This window comes from Nomia melanderi, chromosome 10 (genome assembly GCF_051020985.1).
Source record: "Nomia melanderi isolate GNS246 chromosome 10, iyNomMela1, whole genome shotgun sequence".
NCBI classification, from domain to species: Eukaryota; Metazoa; Arthropoda; class Insecta; order Hymenoptera; family Halictidae; genus Nomia; species Nomia melanderi.
This window is the reverse complement of record NC_135008.1, coordinates 14,021,051-14,044,490: the sequence shown is the minus strand read 5'-3', so window position 1 is coordinate 14,044,490 and position 23,440 is coordinate 14,021,051. Positions and strand designations below refer to the sequence as shown.

General features: G+C 38.9%; 1 protein-coding gene across 2 annotated transcripts in view; it reads right to left on the bottom strand.

Moving 5' to 3' along the window:
• Window positions 1-23,440, bottom strand: part of Su(Tpl) (Suppressor of Triplolethal) — a 177,805-nt gene that overhangs the window by 94,244 nt on the left and 60,121 nt on the right. For both annotated transcript variants that reach the window (XM_031980606.2, XM_076371510.1), the window contains exon 2: window positions 21,578-21,625. In XM_031980606.2, the coding sequence (XP_031836466.1) occupies window positions 21,578-21,625 (48 nt within the window). The remainder of the gene's footprint in view (window positions 1-21,577; window positions 21,626-23,440) is intronic.

Here is a 23,440-nt window from a genome sequence, read left to right as displayed (position 1 = left end):
GATGCGAACTTTACGAAACCCTCCACGAGCCATTTCTTCCGTCGCGGGCCCAGTCAGTTGCCGAGCGCTCACTCCTGACCCGTGTTGCCAGCAACGAGGGCCGAGAAGGAGCGACCGGAAAAATTGGTTTTAAAGCGCAAACTTCTACGACCGCCGCGCTCCCACTTCTACGGGCACGCTTCAGCATAGAGTGCTTCAATGATTGATGGTGTTGCGCTCGGTGACTGACCGTCGCTTGCGCGAGTTTTATGGAATCGAGGCGGTTCGCTGGGGGAGTGGAATTGATAAGACGAGATTCATCGGGTGATTATTTTCAGCGTATTAGTGGCGAGATTCTTCACACGTAAGGAATGTTTATTAATTGGATCTATGTATTCTAATATAAAGTGGAGAGATTTATGGTGGAAATTTTCTATTGAATGTAGTAAATGTAAATTACTTTTGTGTAGATTCGTGGGGAATGGAGTTGCTTGTCTCAAGGAATTTTTAGCGTTAAATATGTCTGTCAAGTACAGCTGTGAATGAATTTTATCCTAAAGAATTTCTGTTAAAAAGCAATCAATACTATAAATTTGTTCTTTTATATGAAATTAAGTTTTCAACTTAGATACTCAGATAATAACACTACAACTACCAGATAGGTCAAAATAACCCATTCCGAAATTCTTCTTTTACAATTATTGACAAAATAATCGATCTTTTTCTAAGAAATTTCTAAAAAAATTGTTTTAGTAATACCCAAACGAAGTTATGACTGATCGAAGTCTCGATATATGCACTCTTGGGGTTTCTATAGACAAATTTTGAGAAATCAACTTGACTGCTCAGTAGTTCTAGTGTTAAAAATATTTAAAAACGTGGGAAGTAGGATCCTTTTACTGTCTTACTACTTATGTGAAAGTGTGTATGATCAACACGCCACAAGTTTCAATTCGAATCCCAAAACATTTCGGAACAAACCATCGCGGTGCCTCGAAAAAAGGCGTGTCGATCTCTGCACGCAGATAATCACCGCGTTCACATATCGAAATCTAACCCACGGTTACCGGGCGTTTCCTGAATTCCCGTAAAACAACGATCGGGAGATAGAGTAATTGCGGGAGAGTAATCCATTGGGGCGGTAAGTTTATGGGCGGGAAACAGATCTTCCTTTTTGGAAAGAATAAATAGCCGGTGGCTGAGTAACGGTTTACGCTTGTTGCTTGGGAACAGCTCCTAAGTGTTCGATTTAAAGCCGCCTGCGCCGCTCATGAATATTAACCGTTCGAGTGATGAGATTTAGTGCTACTAATTGGTAACGTTGAAAGTATTCCGAGGGACACGCGCGACGATAAATCGGATTACGAGCGGCCGTTCTGCCTCCTGGAAAATTGGCGGCAGGTTGAACGCGCGGACGAACAATAGCAGCCTTTTTCCACGATCGTAAAGAGCGCCAGTCGGCGAATAATCGAGCGAAAGCTCGGAGAAACCGACGGCCGAACTTTTTGGTAAGGACTGTAGACGTACCGTTCGATCGAGACACTCTTTTACATACATTGAACTGCAGCGTTCCTCGATTAGATCGTCTAAATTCTAGACGCCTATTGAAGACTCTGGGACCAATTGATTGCGGGTTCAACTGGTTTTACCGGATCACCGAATATTCGACCGACCGGTTACCGTTCGGTCATTTGATATTCGAGTGTGACAGACAATACGGTTACTCTTACTATAACCCAGACTCGACTCGTCCGCGTGTTTTACAATTTATATGAATTTATTTCTTGTACAATAAGGAATCTTCGGTTGAATTGTTTCAAATGAATACTGAGGATCAATTTCGCGTTCTTCTATTCTTGCATTCTTGAGAACGTTTCGTTTCCACAGGGAATAATACGAAGAACAGGAAACGTTAAGGTATATTATTGAACTGTTAAAACGAACTGTCGATTGAACATCAATTTTCTTTGCAACATAAAGGTTCGAGTAACAGAATGAACAACGAATTGAATTCGTTCTAGAATTTTAATTGCATGCAGACGTCTTCAAATTCAACATTCTCCAAGACAACAAGAAGCAAAGGTTAAGCACAAATGAATTCCCCTTAAAACCTTCGGTAAGTCGAGGACGGAATAACAGTCAATGTAACACACAAATGAAACTTATACATGCCTCTACTTCTTATTTAATTCACTCGTTCCCCAGAAACGTATCAAATCCCCTCGATCCTACGGTCAATTAATTAAATTTGATTCAATTCGATCTGTTTATACCCCACTATATACAAATCTGCGCACTCGAACGCCATATTTTCTGTCTCCACTCCGCACGCGGGAATAAGGCAGATCGTTGCATTCGGTGTACCGTCAATGTCTTGCAGATAACAGCCACGTAATCGTTCCTCTCGGGGAATTCCGCGGTTTTTTCATTGTATACTGACGATACCGAGAACGATCGGGGACGCGTCAAAGCCGCGGACGAGAATGAAATCAAACGAGCGCGCGTCACGAGTCCCACTCGGCCGACGCAGATGACATCGGCCAGTCGAACCGGGCAATTTCGATGTGTATGTATATCGCGCGGACGAAGGGAATCCAGTTTTACAGGTTTAAGATCGCCCGCCGGAACCGTTCCCCCGTCACGACCACCACTTCGGGATAGTCGCGGCCAGGACTAAAGATAGGACTCGCGCGCGTACCGAATCGCGAAACAGAAAACAAAATCGATTCATCGGCGCCGCGCGCGTCGACCGGTCTTCCTTCTGCTGTCCACGACTCGAGTAGTTAAATAGACGACGCAAATTCAACAGCGCTCTCTCATTACACGTTTTATTTGTAATAACCCTTTGCGGACGAGACTCCGATTTTTATGTTATTATTAATACGTTACGTGTTACCAAAATCTTGACCGTTTTACCGTAGTTCTTCTGTTATAACAAAGACAAGCAAGAACAATGATTAATTATTTAGTGTTGCTATCCTTACATTACATTATTATCAGCTTAGTTATGTTATTAAAAATTTTCATTCAACATCAGTTATCTTGCTTGTTACGATTGTTTTCAAGTAATTCAGAAGCATCGGTTATTGGTGACTGACATAACGCTTAACGTGTTAATTTATATTAACCCTTTGGTGGTCGAATGTCGCCATAATGGAGACTTCGAGCTTCGACATCTAAATTGGAAAGCTGCGAATAATTATTTATCCTGTTAATTGTGGAATTTACTTTCAGAAATCTCTCATTATGCACGCGATAAAATCAAACAATAAAGTGTATACTCGTCAGAAGCACGTCCAATGCACCTATAACATATTCTAACAACAAATTAAAAGAAAGCGAAGAAGAATCCCATACTTATCTGAAAAAATAAATAATTCTGATAGAAGCTTACCGTAAACGATAGATAACTATGAATAGCTATACGCTGATATGCGTCCGCAAAGGGTTAACACGAATTGTGAGCGTTTTGTATAATATCACTTATTATTTCATAATAAAAGCAAATGGTGTTAGAATTAGTTATTAATCGATAAATATTGTAGCTCTTAAGGTGCACTATTATTTAGTTACTTATGCTACTAAACATTTTGATCCCACATCATTTTTCTTCTTGTAATTGTTTCTACGCAATTTGCCCTACAATATTTATGTCACAGTCACGGCGAAGTGTCAGTAAAGAGCTGGCGCATTACGAACCAAGAACGAGAAATCTTGTTATTATATAAATACCTACTTACGTAAATTCTTTTACTGCTACACATTGAAAAAATATTGAATTTTATTACAACAGACTATTTGTACAGGTGTATTCTTAAAAATTCGAATTTATATAAAGGTTCGAAATCTACTACTACTAATTATTCATTACTGATATTATGACTAGTGATAAAAACCTAATCTTTAGCTTGATTACACATTATTCTTCGTGATCGTTAATTGTTATTAATTTGTAATTGTGGTAATTGTTGCGAGCTGAATCATTAATTGTGGAAAATAATTTACGATTGAATCAGCAATTGCGTTTTGATCGTCAATCTTAGTATCTATATGATCGGATTATATTTTGTATGTGTGCTGGACATCGATTGGAACGGGGAGCTTATAAAATACGACAAGCGGAAGTCGATAACAGGCTGATAGTGTGTGACATGGTGGAACTTTTATCGAGACGTATTTTTCAAAAAGTTCCGCCCAGTTTTCGATCTCGGCGATGTTACTTGGAATTGTTAATGAACTGGATATCCGACTTTTTCTATTATTTTTTTGTTATTTAGATAACAAAACAATATTTTCAATTAACACTGTTTTTCTTTCCTTGTATCTTGACTTTCACTGAGATGTATGTAAATTCGAATAAATTTATTTAATAAATTATTCACTAAAGCATTTTTACGTGTCCATTAATTGGTAAAGTAACTGATCGTAAACGAGAATTTTTTAAAGAGTAGATAGACACCAATGAGGTTAGATTGAGAGGTAAATATTTTCGAAATCGTTCATTTTATAACAACAATTTATGGAGCTATAAAATACCACGTTACCCAATAAGAAAGATTCAATTAGCAATAAAACTAACAGGGAACAGTGTTTTGTAACCTAAAGATGTTACAATCATCACACATATTATATAGCTCAATAAAAGAAACATTTCACGAATGTAGTTTTATTATAATTGGTTATAACAATTAGTTCTACTATATTTTCTCATTTCATTATGTATCTCTGAAAACTGTTATACATTTTATGTACAATCGTTATTCAAGTAGAAGACGTCGTTATTACACTATACATTTAAGCTACAAAAGCTGACTAGTAGTTATGATAAAATCACACTGTCTCTAATTATAATTCTCAAAGAATAATCGAAAAAAAACTGAAATTACGTAATGGTTTTCCTACTCCATCAAGCTTTCAATCATTCAAATAAAACCCCAACTAATCGATATTACATATATCATTATATCAACCTTCAAAGAATCCCATGTGTCACGAATATATTACACATCTATAATCCAGTAATCACTATTGAACAAAATTATTTTTTCGAATGCGCAAATGACATTCCATAGTCCACTATCAACTTGTTCATGTTAATTAGAAGATCACCAGCTAGCGTAATGTTGTCACACAATAATTCAGTAGAGTCGGGCCATAGCACACTCCATTATTCATGCTATCCAGCCAGAGATATTATTGTATCAATGTCTCGGTGCACTGTTACAGTACATCCATTTTTTCATCCCTGATACGTGGTTCGCTCTCCATAATTACCTAGAAACCTGATCCCCTAATTGTTCCCCGCAGCCCGGTATAATGTTGCCACAGAACGGCTTTCGAAACTCTGCTTTCTTCCTTCAAGAGCTTCTAATCCTCTAATTATTCGGGGCAGTGTATCATTCTCGGTTCGCTATTAACGACCACACACGCGCGATTACCGTGATCTTCCCTGTCTACCGAATCCGCGCGAAATGTACTTGCTTACACCGTAGCATCCGACTCTTGCGAACAACGGTTCCGCTCTTTTATTTATTCCCAACGGTACCGCGGTAATCGTTCCCGTGGAGCTATGTACTTACGCTCGTCCACAAAGGTATGTGATTTTAAATCGATGTATTTGTAATAGAAGTGTGAGTACGTCTCATCTAACACGTGATTTAATTAGATGATTAACACACTGTTGACCGGCAACGAGTTAACTCGTGCTAGCAATTTCATTAACCGTATTAATTTTTGAAACGTAGGGCAATACAGAATATTGAAAAAGTATAAAGTTATATAAAAGATATGTCCAAAGGTTTATTTCAATTCATTATGCATAAATAAAGTATATGAAAGTTTATTTAGATTGTCTCACTTTCATATTTAATTACGTACTCGAGAAGAAATTCTTGAAACTATGTCTGGAGGAAATTCTATTATTTAAGTGACGCTTTTTGGTAATTTTCTTGGTGGGATGTTAAGAAAAAAGAAGAAACAGAAATTCCAACTTTTTAATTTCAAAAAATAATTGCACTTGAGTTGTGTTTGAAAGATTTACGTAGCAAATATATTTCATTGGTTGGATTTTAATTTTTTCCAGCTCTAACGGTTTCTGATTCATTTGACTAAAAACATGTTTCTCGCCAATTTTCGCCCCTTCAATAAGAGTAATGACCAATGAAAAAAGAATACGCGTGAAATATATTTGTAAGAACTACTTTCTGCTGAAGTGTCATCAAAATCGATGAACATTATTTCGATACGTTCCTTTGCGAGTAAAATAAACGACGTCATTTGTGTAAATTCCCGAGTCATTGCTTTCGTCGTATTACTTCTCCGATTTTTATGGAAATCAACATGTTTCCGAGATACGGGGTTCATCGACAGATAGAAGCTACTTCTTTTTTGTATACACTGGTCGACAGTGATTTCCATTGGAGGAGGGAGTTTAATTTATGCTTTTCTCTGTCTCAAAGTGTCTGTTAGAATTGATGGCCTGGTTCTTAGAATAGAATGTAGCAAGAAATATCATGGACTTAACGTTAAGCATAGAAGATCAGCCCGAAGTTTATGGCAAACTATAATTCCACATTTTTTAGGGGCCAAAACAGTAATAATACAAATACGTTTTATATCGTGTATATTTTCGAACACGTGCAAAAAGAGTACGAAATGTGATTAAAATAATGTAAGAATTTATTTTATAACAAGTTGCTAATCTACATAATTAATATCATGAAATGATCACCATACGATCAAAATTTCTACGTAATTGTACATATCCCTTCATACATCTTACAAATATACAAAATTCAGGAAAATCATACATCAACCCAGAATCTGATTTACAAAATATATCCTTTCGTAATCGAAAATGCATCACCAGACAAACTCCGAACGATCCTAGTTACATTTTTAGTTGGGGAATTCAAAATTAGTTCCTGCAACAAGAATCACTGTCGAACAATGTAGCCGGACGAACCGGCACGAGAGGACACGAACGTCTTCGGAACCAGTTCTGCCAGACATCTCACGATACGCCAGCAGGATCTTATTCGCTCGTTGACCAATTGAGACCGGTGCCCACCTTTTTTTCTCTCCTCTATATTAATTTAACATAACAATAAAACCCGATGAGCCGCTCGCCAATGGTAATTTACGGCGCAGGTTATCTGCCGAGGAAAGATGGGCGAATGGGACGATCGAAAACGGTCGAGGACGGAAGGTTACCTGGTCGTCGCGTCAATGGGGCAACGTCTGTAGACAGTTCGCCTGAAATGGATCGCAGCCAGTGGAAAACGGATAATAAAAAACGGTGCAATCGTTGAAATGCATCAGTGTCAAATGGGACATTAAATAGACACACATTATTGCATTTATTTGCGGTTTTCTTTGAAACCAACAAGATCGTTCCAATCATTTTACAGAGAAGATTTATCATTTAGACAAACAGTTGCAGGTTACGCAAGCTGTGCATAATGATTCCAATTAAAAAATAAAACAATACTTCTTTTTGAATGTGTAAAAATGAATTTACATATCCATCACGTAATGATCCTATAAGGAAACGTATCAGGCCGAGTGCATACTGAATTTTTTATTCTTCAAGCACCACCGGAAACCAGAATATTTAACTTAATATGAATCGCGTTGATTAGACTTTTTAATTTGAATTTATGTGACACAGGAATTTGAAAGTGGAGATAAAACTATTGGGGTTATAAAACTTATTGTTGCATGGAATTTTCGTGTTCGCAATTATACGATGAAACGTAGGATTTTCTTTCAACATTATTCCAGCTGATACGCTCAACTATGTCCCAACAAAAACTCGTCGATTATGCAACTGAGATTCGCGATCTATGCATATTTCAGTATCTTCCGAGGAGCTTATAACCCGTTGCAAAACAGGTATCACAGCTTGCTTCCTTTCCACCGGTGGCAACCTGTTCCTTTTCGAGTCTAAATCAGAGGCGAAAGCAAGAATTTGGAACACGCGGAGAAAGCAAATGGTCTATCCGTATCGTCGCGGTGTTATTTGTGACAGTAATCTTAGTGTATACACGTTGGAGCAGATGTAAGTCATTGCTTGCCACAAATAGATCGGCTCTCGAACTGAATGGCGTTAACCGAACAGGGATCAAAATGCAGCGAACCCGTGATTACGTTTTTTTTATTTTATACTTAAAGAAATCTATAACTTTTCAACGGGAGAATTGAAATTTAGATGAAACTATAGTATATAATAAAATTTATAACAACGTTACGTGGATGTTGTACTTGCTTGAAATTGTATCACAACATTGAGAATATTCGTGCGTTCATGTCAGATGTAATAAATGTAAAAAAGAACAAATATATTTTGTAACTTTAATTTCTTCAAACTATACTAAATTCTATTTGCAATATCTATATTCAGTGCATAACAGATTAACACGTTGACTGCCACGAAAACTTTGAGAGTTTCATATGCTATTTATTCTTTCGTAGCAAACATAAACAGAGAAAGTTGCTGATCATTTGACATCACAATCCTTACTAAATATTTTTATTCGATGTGTCATCGGTGATCATCATGGCAGTTAATGTGTTATTTAAAATATGAATGACAATATAACAAAGAAAAATGTTCACGAAACAGTACACCAATAATAAAACAACAATAACTCAATAAGTACCACAAAAAACCTCATAAAACGATGATCCTAAAACAATCGATATATATATATATACATGTATTGCTGACCGGTCACGAATTAACTCGTATTTCTACGACCCCAACAGTTCACGAATTAAGTTAGATTTCATTTTACTGATTTTTATCTGAAGGTAATATAAATCTTTACAAAAGCATTTTAGATCATACCTATTAGATTACATTGTGTCGATCATTTCAACATAAATATATATCCTAATTGTCTACTTGTAAATTTCTAATTGTACAATAAATGTCTGCAAATCTAGTGTTAAGGGAATAATTTTCGGCTAAAATTACCGGTCAGCAAGCTGTTAAAAGTGGCTACCGAGTTGTCCTTGTTCTCCCGGGTGAAAACGGAGGGTAAAATAACGAGGAACTAGCGACGGCAATTTTTCAAAACCGGTGTGCCGGAGTAACACGTACAGGACGCATGCGTATTATCGGGCACGTCGTGGCCGTAACGCCGCGTGAATGAACGTCGAACGAAAACCGCAGGGAAAATTAATGGCGAGGAGCGCAACACCCGCATATCGCCTACATGTGCGCAAGGCCGCGACGATAAAAGATATACCTATAGTACGGACGCGTCCCGCATTCGCCGGTTGTGGATCCTGTCAGTGGCGGGGCACAGTTCGTTACGGCGCGTTTCCACGCGGGTCCATAAAACCAACCGGAACGGTCCTGGGATAGGGCAGTTTTCGACCCGAATCCTGTTATACGATGTCCTGCAACCCTCGAGCAGGGTGAAAGGGCGCCGATGAAAGGGGAATCGAACGCTTTTTCACCGGAAATCTCCCCTCTCTCAGCCCTCACGTTTAATAGATGGGCGATATTAATGAAGAGGAAACGCGTTCTCGCGTGTACCTTTATTATTTGAAACGCGCATGCAAATATTGTGGTTCTCCGCATACGCGACGAGGAATAATAATGAAGCAGCGATTGGTGGGAATTATAAAGCTTGTTTCAATCTATTCGGAATTAATTATTGCGAATGCCTTAATCCTTTAAGCGTGGAATTTAGTTTGAAAAATCTCTTGTGTGCGCAATAAAATCAAATAATGGAGTGTATACTCGTAAAATGCAAGCCAAATGCACTTATAATATATTCTAACGATAAACTAAAGCGAAACGAAGAAGAATTACATGTTTGTCTGGAAAAGTAAATAGTTCATCGCTGAAAAAGTTAGCACTCATTTAGAGTTTTAAGATGACATGTATACTTATCAAACGCAGTTAACTGGTTAATAGTTCAATGTTTTCGAACATCTTCAGCAGAGCCACCTCCGAACCGAGTCACGACGGGTTATCCCTAAGGCTTGATCATTCTCGCTCTTTCCCTTCCATATTTTAGTATATAAGTAACCAAATTGCAAGCAGGAAGAGCATTCGAATTCTAAACTCGCTACTCAGCAAACCTTTTATATACCTGCGCCGTCTTCGTTAATAATAATATATTGTATTTACCCGTGCGACTTCAGCATCGAAATACATTTATACATTAGTATATTTCAACTCGTCGATATTTTCAGCCGGTATACAACAATACAATACTTCCCTATTTTTCGAATCCCGTTTCCCTGGATACATTGTATCGGTGACTTCAAATCTTTATAGGTGCTAGTTTGGTCAATGTGTTATAATACAAATAATGAATAAAACATGAATTCGCTTGGAGTGAAAAGAACTGAGGGATATTTATATTTGGATCAGTCTACGATAAGGCAACGTGTCAATTTCAATTCAACAGCAGTGAAGGTGAATGAAATTCGTGAAGAGAAAGGTACCCACAGAAACAAAGAGAAAAAATGGTCTAAACCACAGAGGGCCGGCGAAGGATTCGGAACAAGAGGTCAGAGTCCAATTCGCGTAACGTGGCACCAAGAGCGCGTCGGTTCCATCCAAGATGGCCGGCGAAGGGAGGGCTTCCCTCGGGACGGGTTCTCGCGGTGCTGATCCGTCAATTATTTCAGGTCGACCCACTTCTCATTGTGGTGCTTAGATTCGACTGCTAGAATGGTAAGTGGGTCACGCGTAAAAGTAACTGTTACGGCAGCGATGTTTCATGCTGATGGCGGCCAGGCCGTCTGATGGAATATAACTCGCCTCGAGCGAAAGAAACGCTCCTGTCTTGGTGCTCGCTCGCGTGCACGCGAGGAAGCGATCCTCGCGGAAAGCAATGAAACGCGGGTCTTCCGACTGCCTCAGCGAACGATACACCTGCGATCTCCGGTTTAGCTGTTTTCAACAGCTCTACTGTCGAATTGGAACTAACGGCATTCACGAAATCGAAATGATCTTGTATTTGATGGAGCAGAAAATGAAACGTTACACTTTATTATAGACTTTTTTAACTTCGTCCAATAAAATTTTGTTCATTTAGTAAACTATCGTGGAAATTCAATTCTGAGCCTGGTGAGAATGGCGTATCACCCTTTGATTGACTCGACGATCCCAATTTTACCTCCTTTTAACACCTTATCTGTCAAGTTGAAACGGAAATCTGGGATAACGAACGTAATGTGTTTGATAAAGCTGAAGATAACACGTTACACTTCGTTATTGCTATTGCTTTCTGAACCTCGTCGAATCTTATAGATTTTGATGAAGTTGGATTTACTCACTAAATCGTGAAAATTCATTTCCGAGTGTGATGAATATGTAGTGTTGTTTTAACTCCTTTTAATACCGTGACTTTAACGCAAACTTTTCCCACGTGAGTTCCAGTGTCCACGATGCATAGTGACGTAATGAATTCGATGAATTTCTTGGACTGACCATTAATCGAATCTGTGTGATCGGATCGATGGAACTGATTGGTCCTCGAGAACTAACAAAGAGTGAGCGATCGTCTCGAGGATCTCTGAGATGAAGAGTCGAACAGTGTTTGAATAATGCTGCCCTTGGAAAAAATGATTGATCGTGAATGTGCTTGTCGAAGGAATTATGTATTCATATATTGAAAAGGAAAAATACATTTAAAGTCACTGATACAAAATATTAATATGTTATATTAATATATATTAATAAATTAAAAATATTTGGAAGGACAATGTAGCCACAAAACCTGGATTAAGTATTATATGGAAGAGAAATAAGAGGAAACGAGTTTTACAAGATTTTTCTCGTATGTCTACAGTTGAATTGAAATACACACAAGTATTTAAACCTTTTTTGAACAGTGCACAAACGGAAATACAAGTTTATCACATTTTCTTCAAAGTTATTTTTGTAGAATTTAATACACGTATAAAAAATTATCTATCTTTCATTATTCGTTATCGATGAACGGCTTTAAAAACGTCGCAAACGTCTATATAGTGAGTGCATTAGTGATAACACCAATTGTGTAATTGCATTTTTAACTATCCATGATAAAATATAACTTTGTTCAGAAATAAAATTCTTTAACTGCACGTGGTAGTAAATTCTTCTGGGCAACCACTTCTGAGCAACGCCCATGATTTCTGAATAATTTTTAATATAACAAAGAATTGCATAAAGGTTTAGATTTCGACGTACATTTCCATAAAAAAGTATTGATTCTTTCGAACTAGAAGATACATAGAAAAATTTAGAATATTTGTCGATAAAGTCATGAGAGAATATGGATTTTACTGACAAAGCAAGCTAGCACATCGAAGTATTCTGTTGAACGTTATCAGCAAGCGTCGCGTATGCGATAAATTTCCGACAGCTGGAATTTAAGTGGCTTTAGGCCTTGAGGTTTGATAACTCGTTTAAAAGCCACTAAGTTCTTCTACACTTTCTATTTACTCCAAGCAGACTCAGTTAATAGGTCCACCGGATCTCGAACGATAATTAACATTCTGCTAATTCGTATACATACTTCGCTACATATTACTTGTACATAATTATGAATTATCAACAATACAATTATTCAAATAACTTAATATACATTCAATCACTTAACGCTAAAAACTTCGCGAAGTAGATTGTCAACAGTGCAATTCATTAAACTGAGGAAAGTGTGAATAAAATGTTTGGAAGAAGAAATAAACTGTAAAAAGATACTCTCTTCATCGAACAGTGATAAGAATTTTAATTATAGAATAAGATAAGGTTCCAATGCGACCGGATGGGAGCTCAATGTGTCTGTTTAACGAAACAAATATCACTTCTGAAAAATTACAGATTTTATTAAATCTACAAAATGACCAACTCCACTTTTTGAAAGTTTCTTAATTCTTCAATTGTTCATTTCATGCAGTTAATTACTTTTACAAGTGATTAACTCATATGTTCAACTAATCTATCTAAAAATCTGTCTTCTGTTACATCATGTAACAACCAATCACTCAAATTATAAATGTCAATAAGAATGCAATATTCAATAATGATATTTTCTTTTCCATTATACTTAAATGTTATTCATTATCCTAATAGTTATATCGAATGTTCTCGGAAAATCGTCGCAGTAAGGGTCAATCTCGAATGTCCCAATTACGATTTCCCGATACTTTATTTTCCTGATAAATAATGGGATCTCGAACAGCCCAAAACTTGTCGTATGTCCTCAAGTTGCCGATAACGCGGCGTTCCCGGATAAAATATACATAACTAGCGGACAGCCGGAGACCGAGTGAAAGGCAACAATGTGAAGGCGAGCGTGCGCGCGGTTTCTGCGTATGCTAAATTGTGAACATGTAAAAGGCCGTCGGTACCGGTTATATACACGTACTTACTTTACGCGAGCAGTAATTATAACTTCGGGAAGGGCCGCCCGCGTGAAAAAGAGAATCCAATGACACAATAACACTAGATTCGAGCACTTCCTTTTAAAAATGGCTGGAGAATCCACTTTTCAAAACAATTAATGGTCGTAATAGTTACAATTCTACATTATTATATTCTTTCTAATAAACATACATTTCTTTCAAACCAAACTCACTTAAGGAGCTTGCCGACCAATTCGATAAATTTTAGATACCCCAAATACTAATTTTTAGTCATTTATTGATGACTCTGACTAATCTATCGATATCGATGTTGTAATTTATTCCTCTATTTCGATCTGTTAATTTCTAATATCTATATATACTATACACATTGTTTTAATTTAATTATCGTTTTTATAGCAACAATATAAAGAAGTATACGAACTATCAAATAAGATGAAACAAAAGTAAGGAAGAAATAAAAGATAAAAGAAAGGAAACTAAGTGTTCAATCTAGTAAGATTTGTTAAAGACTATTAATCAATGGACTACGTTAACCAATGTCAAAGAATATTAGCAAATTCGAAAATACTATCGAAAAGTGAACAGTGAGTTAGTGGAGAGCGCGATCCGGCAAAACAAAGACAAAAGAAGGAGAGAGAGAGAGACAGAGAAAGAGAGAGAGTGAGAGGAGCGCAAAGATGGCGCTCACCGAAGAAAACGGAAGAAGAAAACGGGAACAAATATAAAAAAATGGCGATACGCAAACGGCGATCGCATATTGAAAGTTATTGTTACACATGAAATCGCTGGTTAGCGAGCGCGCATGCGTTCCAAACGCGTCAGGTGGAAGACTGGCAGCATAGATATCAGGCGAGACGGGTCGGTTCTCCATGGATACGTCAGCGGCGACAAGGACGTCTACTAAATCAGCGAATTATATCGGTATAATTGCCACGCTGCCGAGTCAGAGAACGTTTAATAAAAATAAAAAGAAGAGAGAGTTCTCGGCTCATGGGAGAGGGACAGGAGAAAAACGAAAAAGCGTGTGGTTCGGCGCGGACGCGGCACGCGGAACGCCATTTTCCTTTGTTCCCTGGCAAGCTGCTTTGTTAATACTAGCGCTACCGAACACTTAACGCTGAAACTACCAAACGGATCAAAATGACCTCAATATTCCTGATTTCTTCATTTTGCAATTATTAAAAAGCAACAGATGTTTCTCTGAGAAATTACTAAAGAAATCGATTTAGCAACACGTGAACTGAATTATAAATCGATTAAAGACCCAATAGATACCCTCTTGAAGTTTCTATAGAGGAATATCAGAAAATCAATTTAACTACTCGATAGTTTTAGTGTTGAAGAGACTAATTTCCTATTTTCTGTACGAATTTCGAAAGCTCATTTCTCAAAACTCGACTTTTATTACTGCGTTGGCGTAAAGAAATGGGTTTATTTAACGACTCCTCAACGTGTACCCAATGCGGTTGGGATATTCTAGATCGAAGAAAAATGCCGTGTCTCCTCTCGTGATCGCAAAGTAATATCCAATTTCGACTGGTTCACTGAACACGTCCGCGACGCCGCTTTTTACGAGCCACCGGTGGAAACCGGCGATAAGTAGATTCTTTGAGGCGGTAATTTGGCTTTTTCCTGCACGTGCGAGCATCGGTCGCACGTGCGCGTGAAAGTTTACGCGACCGCTCACTCGTGCAATTCCGAAACATGGATAAAATATCGGTGTTAAGATCCCTGGTTTCCACTTTCCACGTTTTCGGTTCAGTCCGGATACTTTCTATGTCGCCAAGTTCCTACGAATTTCTCGAGCTTACGTAAATTTCGGGTCCGTGAACGATTTCACGAAACAGAATCGACGCATGTGGCTTGAACCACGTATCGGAATCATGAAACTGCAAGGCAAAGATTTATGCGAGTGAAGTGAATCGGGACTTCTAAATTCTTTCTCTAAACGGTAAACTATATTTGAATGTTTATGGCGTAGGAAAAGGAATTTGAATGTTGGAGACCCCGTTATATTAATTAATACACTTTTATGAAGACGGAAACGAGATAAATATAATCTATCACATTTAACAAAACGCCAGTCAAAATGAAACTGCTTCCCGAAACAAAGGAAGAATATTCATTCTAACAACAGTGATCAAGTACAAAGATGCCAACGAGTTCTGCACGACTTTTAACAAGGGAACACAACGAAATATGTCGGTCGAGCTCAACTAAACACCGATAGAAATTAAACTACGGTAAAAAAAGAACAGCTTCTTTCCAAACAAGAGAAAGCTGGTGCAAAGATTACGCCGTAACACTGTTGAGATCGATGATCCACGCGTGTTCAGGCGAATCTAAGACGGTCGAGGAGATCTCGGCAGGGTCGAGTGGAAATAGTAAAAAAAAACGGAGGCGACGGGATTTCCAAAGACGAGGACCGTTCGCCGAGAATAGCGACGCGATAAACCACCGTGTAGAAAGAGGGAATGGCCCTGCATGAAAAGGGGCGGAGGGAGAAGGCAGAGGGAGGAATCGAGAGAAGGTGGCCGGAGGTGGAAAAGAGTCGGCTCGGGTGTCGTTTATCGCGGATCGAGAAAATATAGAAGCCGTTAATCTGCGGAGGCTCCTGTTGGCCCGCGGTGACAACGGATTAAGCTCAGCGGGTGTGTACATGCGCGCGGCCGCCGCCAGCAACCAGCTTTAGCCGGAATCTCCTCTCTTTTCTTCGACCGTCACAGAAAACACACTCGGATACAAAAGTGGCGAGTGTTCAGCTTCCTGAAAAGCCGCGAGAGCGCCCCGAATCCGGCCGAACAGAAACTTCTTCGGGCGTGTAACCACCCCTCTTTGCGCCAGCTTATTGGTCCTTAAATCGGATTCTTCGCAGGTGACTTTCAGGTAGACTTCAACGAAATAGTTTCAACGAGTAACTGCTTTTGTCTGGATTCGGTGACCACTCTAATATGCTGTCATCATTTTTCAGTGAATGTTTCTACCGTTTTCTGCACAGTATCTTCATTTACCCATTTACTTTCATTCTTACAATTTTGGGATGCAATGAAATTGGATTATTACATTCACGTACAATGGAAGTCTTCGCTTTAGGGCGCCCTTAGAGAACCATGTAGAATAACAGACTCGAATGTATTATTAAATTAATAAGCACTTCGATAAAACCGATCGAAGAAGCAAGACAATTAAAGCTAAGTGGACAAAAGAAAAAACAGGAAGAACGGGTATACGACAAAGTGAAATGCTAACGATCGAAACGAAGCGCAAAGACCACCAGGAAACGTTCAACCACAATGTGCACGCACAACGTTCTTTGTCCAACTTGGAACGCTCGACGAGTCTCCAATTTCTCTCGCACTGTAAGACAAAAGGAACGACAGTGCAATATCCGAGCGGTACCAACCTTCAAATATTAAAAAGTCACCAAGACAGTAAATCAAACCTCCCCCGATAACACTCGACCAAACCCGACCGATTTCTCCCCTTCGAGAAAAGAAAGATAAATGGTGAACAGCTGAGTGGCCACGCGACGCGCAAAGTCCTTCCGGTGAATTGCCTGTTTGATCCAGCTATATTCAGCGCTGGGGAAGAACGCAACCACTTTCTAGAACGGCCGAGGACTCTTTTCCAAGGATTAATCGAGTCAGCCACCGGCTTCTGGGAAGGCGTCCTTAGAAAACAATTTTCCAGCCGCTGGACGCGAGAAGAATCGGCCCTAAGGCTGCTACATCCTTCGATCAGCGGGAAAAGGTCAACGCGGCTGAACATCGATCCGCGCACCTCGATCCGGCGACGTGGAAGAGCGCGGAAGCCAGTCAATGGTCAGGTTGGAACGCGGTCGCGGTAAACGCGACTAAACAGAATCGGTTATGCGAACGAAGCCTTAATAAACCGTGGCCCTACCGGGCAAGCTACTTCTTTTCACCCTGTACCAAGGGAGGACGCTCTCCTTTCACTCCGCCGCAACAGGTGATACCCGCTGGAATCGAAACGAGCCCCGCTGAACCGTATAATTGCGTTCGATTGCGGATACTCGTAATTTTTTTTCTACGTTCCAGGAACTCGTTGCTCGACGAATTCCTCGGATTAATGTATTTAGGTCATGCTCGAGGACCGCGAACTTCTCTGCCCTGATTAATCGCGTGATTTTATTATCTTGGACACCCATGCGGGCGCGGTAACTCACGTGAGAACCGGCAAAAGTCATTTTAAAAGATTCAGCCTCGATTTTACGGTTCTGCGGTTGACAGATAGGAAATTAAGGTAAAATAGAAATTTGTTTTCTGCGTTGTGGTGTTTCTGTGTAGGGAAAGAGGGGTTATAAATATTCGGGATCTAATGATTGGGAAACTTTAGAAAACCGTGTGACAAATAAGATTGTGATAACTACTTCTGATGATCGAAAGCTTTTTATACAAGACGATTGAGAAACGGTTATATCACCAAAATTCCAAAGTTGGTTAACTCATTGTTTTCTAATTTTCTATTCAAATACTTTTCAATTTAAAAGCTAATGTATTCGAAAGCAAAATAAAACCGGATCGCTTTCAAAATTCAAGCCGGGCGCATAAGGTCGCGGAGACTATATCGGTGTCTTAAACATGTCACAGCAACTTTGCCTAAACGGTTCGATCGACCACGCCCGAAAAACGGGTGAGGTCAATCACCTTTTTCCCTCCATGATCAAAAAAAGATTTCGAGACCGTAATTTAAGGCGACGCGGCGACGTTCGCCTCGGGAAGTGACAAGCCGGGCGAAGCGTACAAATTTTACTGTATAGTTATATGGCGACGCCGAGGCAAGGCCACTTTTTCGGCTCTGCATAAATAATTCCTGGGTCTAACGCTGTAACCATGTCCACGACTTTTTGAAACAGCTGGCCGGATCGAAAATACGCCGCCAGTCCGCCGCGAAAAGGAGTCTGTGGATGATGAAAGTCGAGATCAAAGGGCGATTACGTGGCAGCGCTGTGGGGGTTACGCTTGCGGGATGCTTTCTGAACGTGACGAGTGCAACTTCGAGCGGAATTACCGAACTGTTGGCGCCAATGGAGGCCCCGCTAATGGAAAGCATTGCGGTTTTCAGGATAGAGAAAGAAGAAGTACGAACAATCGAAGAGAAAGGTTTCTGATGCAAAAAGAGAATTGTATAGAATATTTTTCTGATGTTTCATGTACTTAACAAGACATTCGGTGCAACTTTCTTAATCGTTAATACCAATACAAGGTTCATTAGAAAAGAATATTACAGGTAGGCTTTATTCGAAGAATAATTATAAATAATGGAAGATAAGGACGGAAAGAATTACTTCGTACCAGAATCTCCAAAGTATCAGTATCATTAGAGTCATTAGCGAACCATCCTATAATCTCTAAAACACAATACCAAAATCCAAGAAGAGCACAACCGAAGAGCATCACAAATCAATAAGAAACAGTAAAAAGCAGACCATCCATTCGATCTCACCGCTAGAGTTAACATCAAAAGGAAACCTGCCAATACATCCATCGATCTCCAGATTCCATTAAAATTACGATGCACCGACTGTCGGGAACCAACAAAAACTTCAAAGAGGCACAAAACGAAAAGACGCAAAGGATCTCCCGATATGTAACCCTCGTATCAAAGCTCGTCAAGGTGTTCCGCGATTGCAGGCTTAAACCGAAAACCGACAGTGAGGTACAACAGCCTCGACATCCGATCTCCGCGGTTCAACCTTCGAAAAATCAACCGCGTGCGCGATGCCGCTCGCCAAGGACCAACGTTCGCGTTTCGCGACGATTCGAGATCTCGAGCAAACGAATGGATGGACGAACGAACGAACGAACAAACGAATGTTCGCGACCAACGAACGGGAGAGAAAATGGTGTATAACCTTGCTCGAACGACCTCGATCGCCTTCACCGTAGTAGAAACCTTCGGTCCACGCGCTCGCGATCGCCACGTCTACGGACAAGCGCAGTACACATTGCCGTCGATCTCTCGATCTCCCGACGTAAAAAGATCTCTGGCGCGTGTAACGCAAGACATACCCGTCGCGCGCGATCGAACACCTCTCACTATCATCGCGCCTCTTTTTCCCGAGGCGTCTTCAGGACGCCTTGTCCCCCCTCTCGCGTCTTTGACGGCAACCTTTGACTTATTTCTCGCGTCCATGATACCGATGGGTTCTCGCTGATTGGTAAGGATTTCTCGAGCCACGGAATGATGATCGCTTTCTTTTCCTTTTCTTCTTCTCTTTTTCGTTGATGGAAAGAGAAAGTTTATAAGTAGGGGTTGATCAAGGTTACTGCTTCTTTTAACCTTCCTTTCTTGGGTTTAATGGAACTTAATTTTTCCGGTATGACCAGCGAGTGGGGAGGTTGATTAACTTCTTGCGGCGTAGAATTTTTAGCATGAAAATTTCTTCTTCTTTTTTTTCAATTGAACGTTGTTCGTTTCTTGCCTTCGGAGTTGTTTTGTGATTAGATTCTTAAGAGTTTTGTTACTGATAGGAATTGGAAAATATTCTGATTTATTATATCAATTGCAGGGACAACAAATGTGAAATATTTGAATGATTTTCTACTCACAATATTACATTATGAAATCTCATAATCATAACTGACTGACGTCTTTCAGAATATAAATGTTACCCTTATTCATTGAAATATCAGAATATTACGATAAATATTGAACGATATTAAAATATAATGACTTTTTAGTAACAAATTCATCGTAAGATCAGAGAACCACGAAGAGGTACAGACACAAAAATATTAATTCCATGATCAATACGATTTTTAATTGCCAAATATGAAATCCGAATTTAAATTCAAAGTAATCTCTGCTCGAATCAGAGTAAAATAGGTGAGTCCAAGTATAGTAACTTCAATGTTTGAAATGACCGTTATTCGTTTTCCGCCACGATAGAATCGTCCAGTCGAAGGAACGCACGAGGCTACGCGTTGCATCACACACGGAAGCATAGCAGTTTACACTTTCGAGTTCCACGCGGGACGAGTAACGAGGTTTCCATAACAAATCGTGAAGGCATCCCGCAACAAATCGCGGCAGAAAACTTCCAAGAAACGTGACACGGCCCGCGTCTCCGTCTATCCGTCGGCAACGTCACAAGCGCTAAACGGTAGTTCACGGGAAACGCGAGTCACTAAAACCCACGTGACATGCAGCTGGCGATTCCGAGGACGACGCCGCTTTTTTATCATCACGCGTGCGTGAGTGATCGCGAGAACTCGTCGTTTTTGGAATCCGCGAATTTCCCGAAACAATTACGATGAACCGTAGGTCGAGATTTTCCGTAAGTTACTTTATTTCTAATTAGGATGAAGTTCTGTAGAGTACGCTTAAAACGAAGCATTCTCGGTTCGAGTGGTTTAGAATAGCGAAGTATTCATTTAGAAAAGTATAATATTAAAGTAATAGTTCTTAACATTTTGAAATTTAGATGAATTTCGGAATTCTGAAGTAATCGAGACATTGGGAAACATATAAATTCAAACATGAAGAAAATAGAACGTGTGAATTTTTAGTGGATACTAGGACAGTTTTTTGCGAATTTGAATCATTTTCGATTTCTTTGATTATGAGAAGACTAATAGTAGTATTTTAGACTGGTAATTAGATTATCAGAAATCTTACTTAACGAATTCAAGTAACCTGAATGAATGTATGCAGCTGCAATTGTTTACTTCTCAGACAAGTACGCAACAGTGGCGATAAACTCCTGACAAACTTGTATGTCAACATTGTAAACTGAGGTGACAATATCGATGTAACAATAATCCGATTCGAAAGCAAGTATTTAAATTTGCCCATTTTAAATTTATAACAGGTTCACTGAAATTCCTGCAAAACAAAATTAAATGTTCACTCAGTGGCGTCACCTTCATTTACAATACTAAGTATGATAATTAAACGTCCAAACAGCTGCAGTTGACGTTTCTAAATATATTAAGCATCATACTGTTCCCAGAAACGTACGTTTTCCTGCGTGGGAACCAGAATCACGAATGTATTACGTTATCGTAGAATAATGTGCACCCGTACCCTAATTTGCGTTACTAATCATCGCGCGTGAGCCGGTTATCGTGCGACTCTTCTAATCTTTGGCAGATCTTGCTTACGCTATTAATAATTAAACGCACGGAATCCTGTGCATGTCGCGCAGGTGTCCTCAACTTGAATGAATAAACGATAGAAAGTGATTTCCACTTACCCCTTCGTTTCCTAGGAACTGTATAGTAGGGGTCTGGTTGGTCTTGTTCTGCAACAAAAAGAAGAAATTTTACATTCCACATTCATCTACAAGTATTCATTAAAAACGATTTAATACTACCAAAAAAATTGTAGCGTACTTCACATTTTCAAATCCTATTTCGTAGGATCTATTAAATTCATCAAATAGTGAAATACAATTAATATTACAGAATAAAAGTAATAATTAACCGAAAAAGATAAGTAGGTTCACCATTTATGTATGTCCTTATGTTTCATCAATGCTATATATTCCGCATTCATTAAGCATTACATATTCATTTTATTCGTCTGGAATTACATCTTTGTTACTAAAGAATTCATCAAGTTAGCAAATTAATCAGTTACATGTGCTTCATGAGTATTCGCGTCATCTTAAAGTTTGAAATGGGATTAATTCTTTCAACGGTGAAAGCTTTGTTTTTCGGATAAACGTGTAATTCTTCTTTGTCTTGCTTCGATTTTTCATTAAAATATACCCTAGATGCATTTCTCCTGCGTTTAACGAGTACACACTTCATTTTTTCATTTTATTGCGTGCAAAACGAAAGATTTTTCAAAATAAATTCCACAGTTAAAAGGTTAATAGAATATTGTAATGACTTCACTGATACTTTAATTCCTTTCAAAAATACTTTCCTACTAGCTCAACTATCGAAGTTCATTACCAGCTTGCTATCTACTGCAGTAATTATTTAATAAGTATAAATTAAGAAGTCTGATCGAATATCGTTTCAACGTCCAAGGTACACGATTCGCTAACAAAATAGTACGTACCACTGTGCTTAGTTTTATTTCAGCACCGACGATATAATTCTACTTTTTTCGATTTTTCCAATGGGCCCAGAGAAAAAGCTCGTTAATGATACCAAGTTAACGAGAAGAAATCGCCGAGTGACCGTGTATTTGCATAACATGCGTTGGCACTCTCTAAGCAACAGAAAATTCAGGTCTCATTCAGCTGGGGAAAAGAAAACGCTCTTGCGCTTTCCACGTGCGTGCTCGGGGTCGGTATCCCCGTTGTCTGCTCTATCAACTTGCGTATCAACACGTGCATACAATTCAGTAATAAGGCTCGAGATAACGGAAGGTTACTAGGTTTTATATCAACTACAAAACGTTTAGTGGATAAAATAATACATAAACGACTGGATAGGAAATCTTTATGAAAATGAAAATTTCAAAGGTAAAAGTGAATGAAAATGCTTGGTAATAAGATCCTCAATTCAAATTTCTATTTCATCATATGTCGACCCATCAAATTTGCAATGCTGATTGTTATACTTCAGTGAAAACTAGAAAATATGTACATCATTATGCGTTTGCAATGGTTGAATAATCACGAATATGGTACAATTAATTTTTAATATCATTTTCAATGTCATTAATGAATACTCGGTTAAAAGGTGGTTGGCCATCATAAGTAACAACGTCAGTAGCAAATATAAAAATCTTTGAATATTCTACATTTAAAACGAAAGTAGAATTAACATCAAATAAGTGAATGGTATCGATACAGAAAAAGGAGCGCTGATCGAAATAGTCTTTTAGAAATCCCGCTTATTTAATTGAATGAGTTATTAATCACAATTTATTCTGTTTGCATAGTCGACGCGATAAATCAATTTTTTGCTGTGCAAGTCGATCGAAAATACAACACGAAAAGATACGATAAATTTCTACACAATACCAGATCTCGTAACATAATATATTTTCCGCGTTACGTTGTGCATGTGTGCACACGCGCAGTACGCGGACGCGATCGTTTGAAAAGGGAAAGTCACCGGTAAAAGCTTCGTGTGCCTTTGATCAGGGAGGACGACGA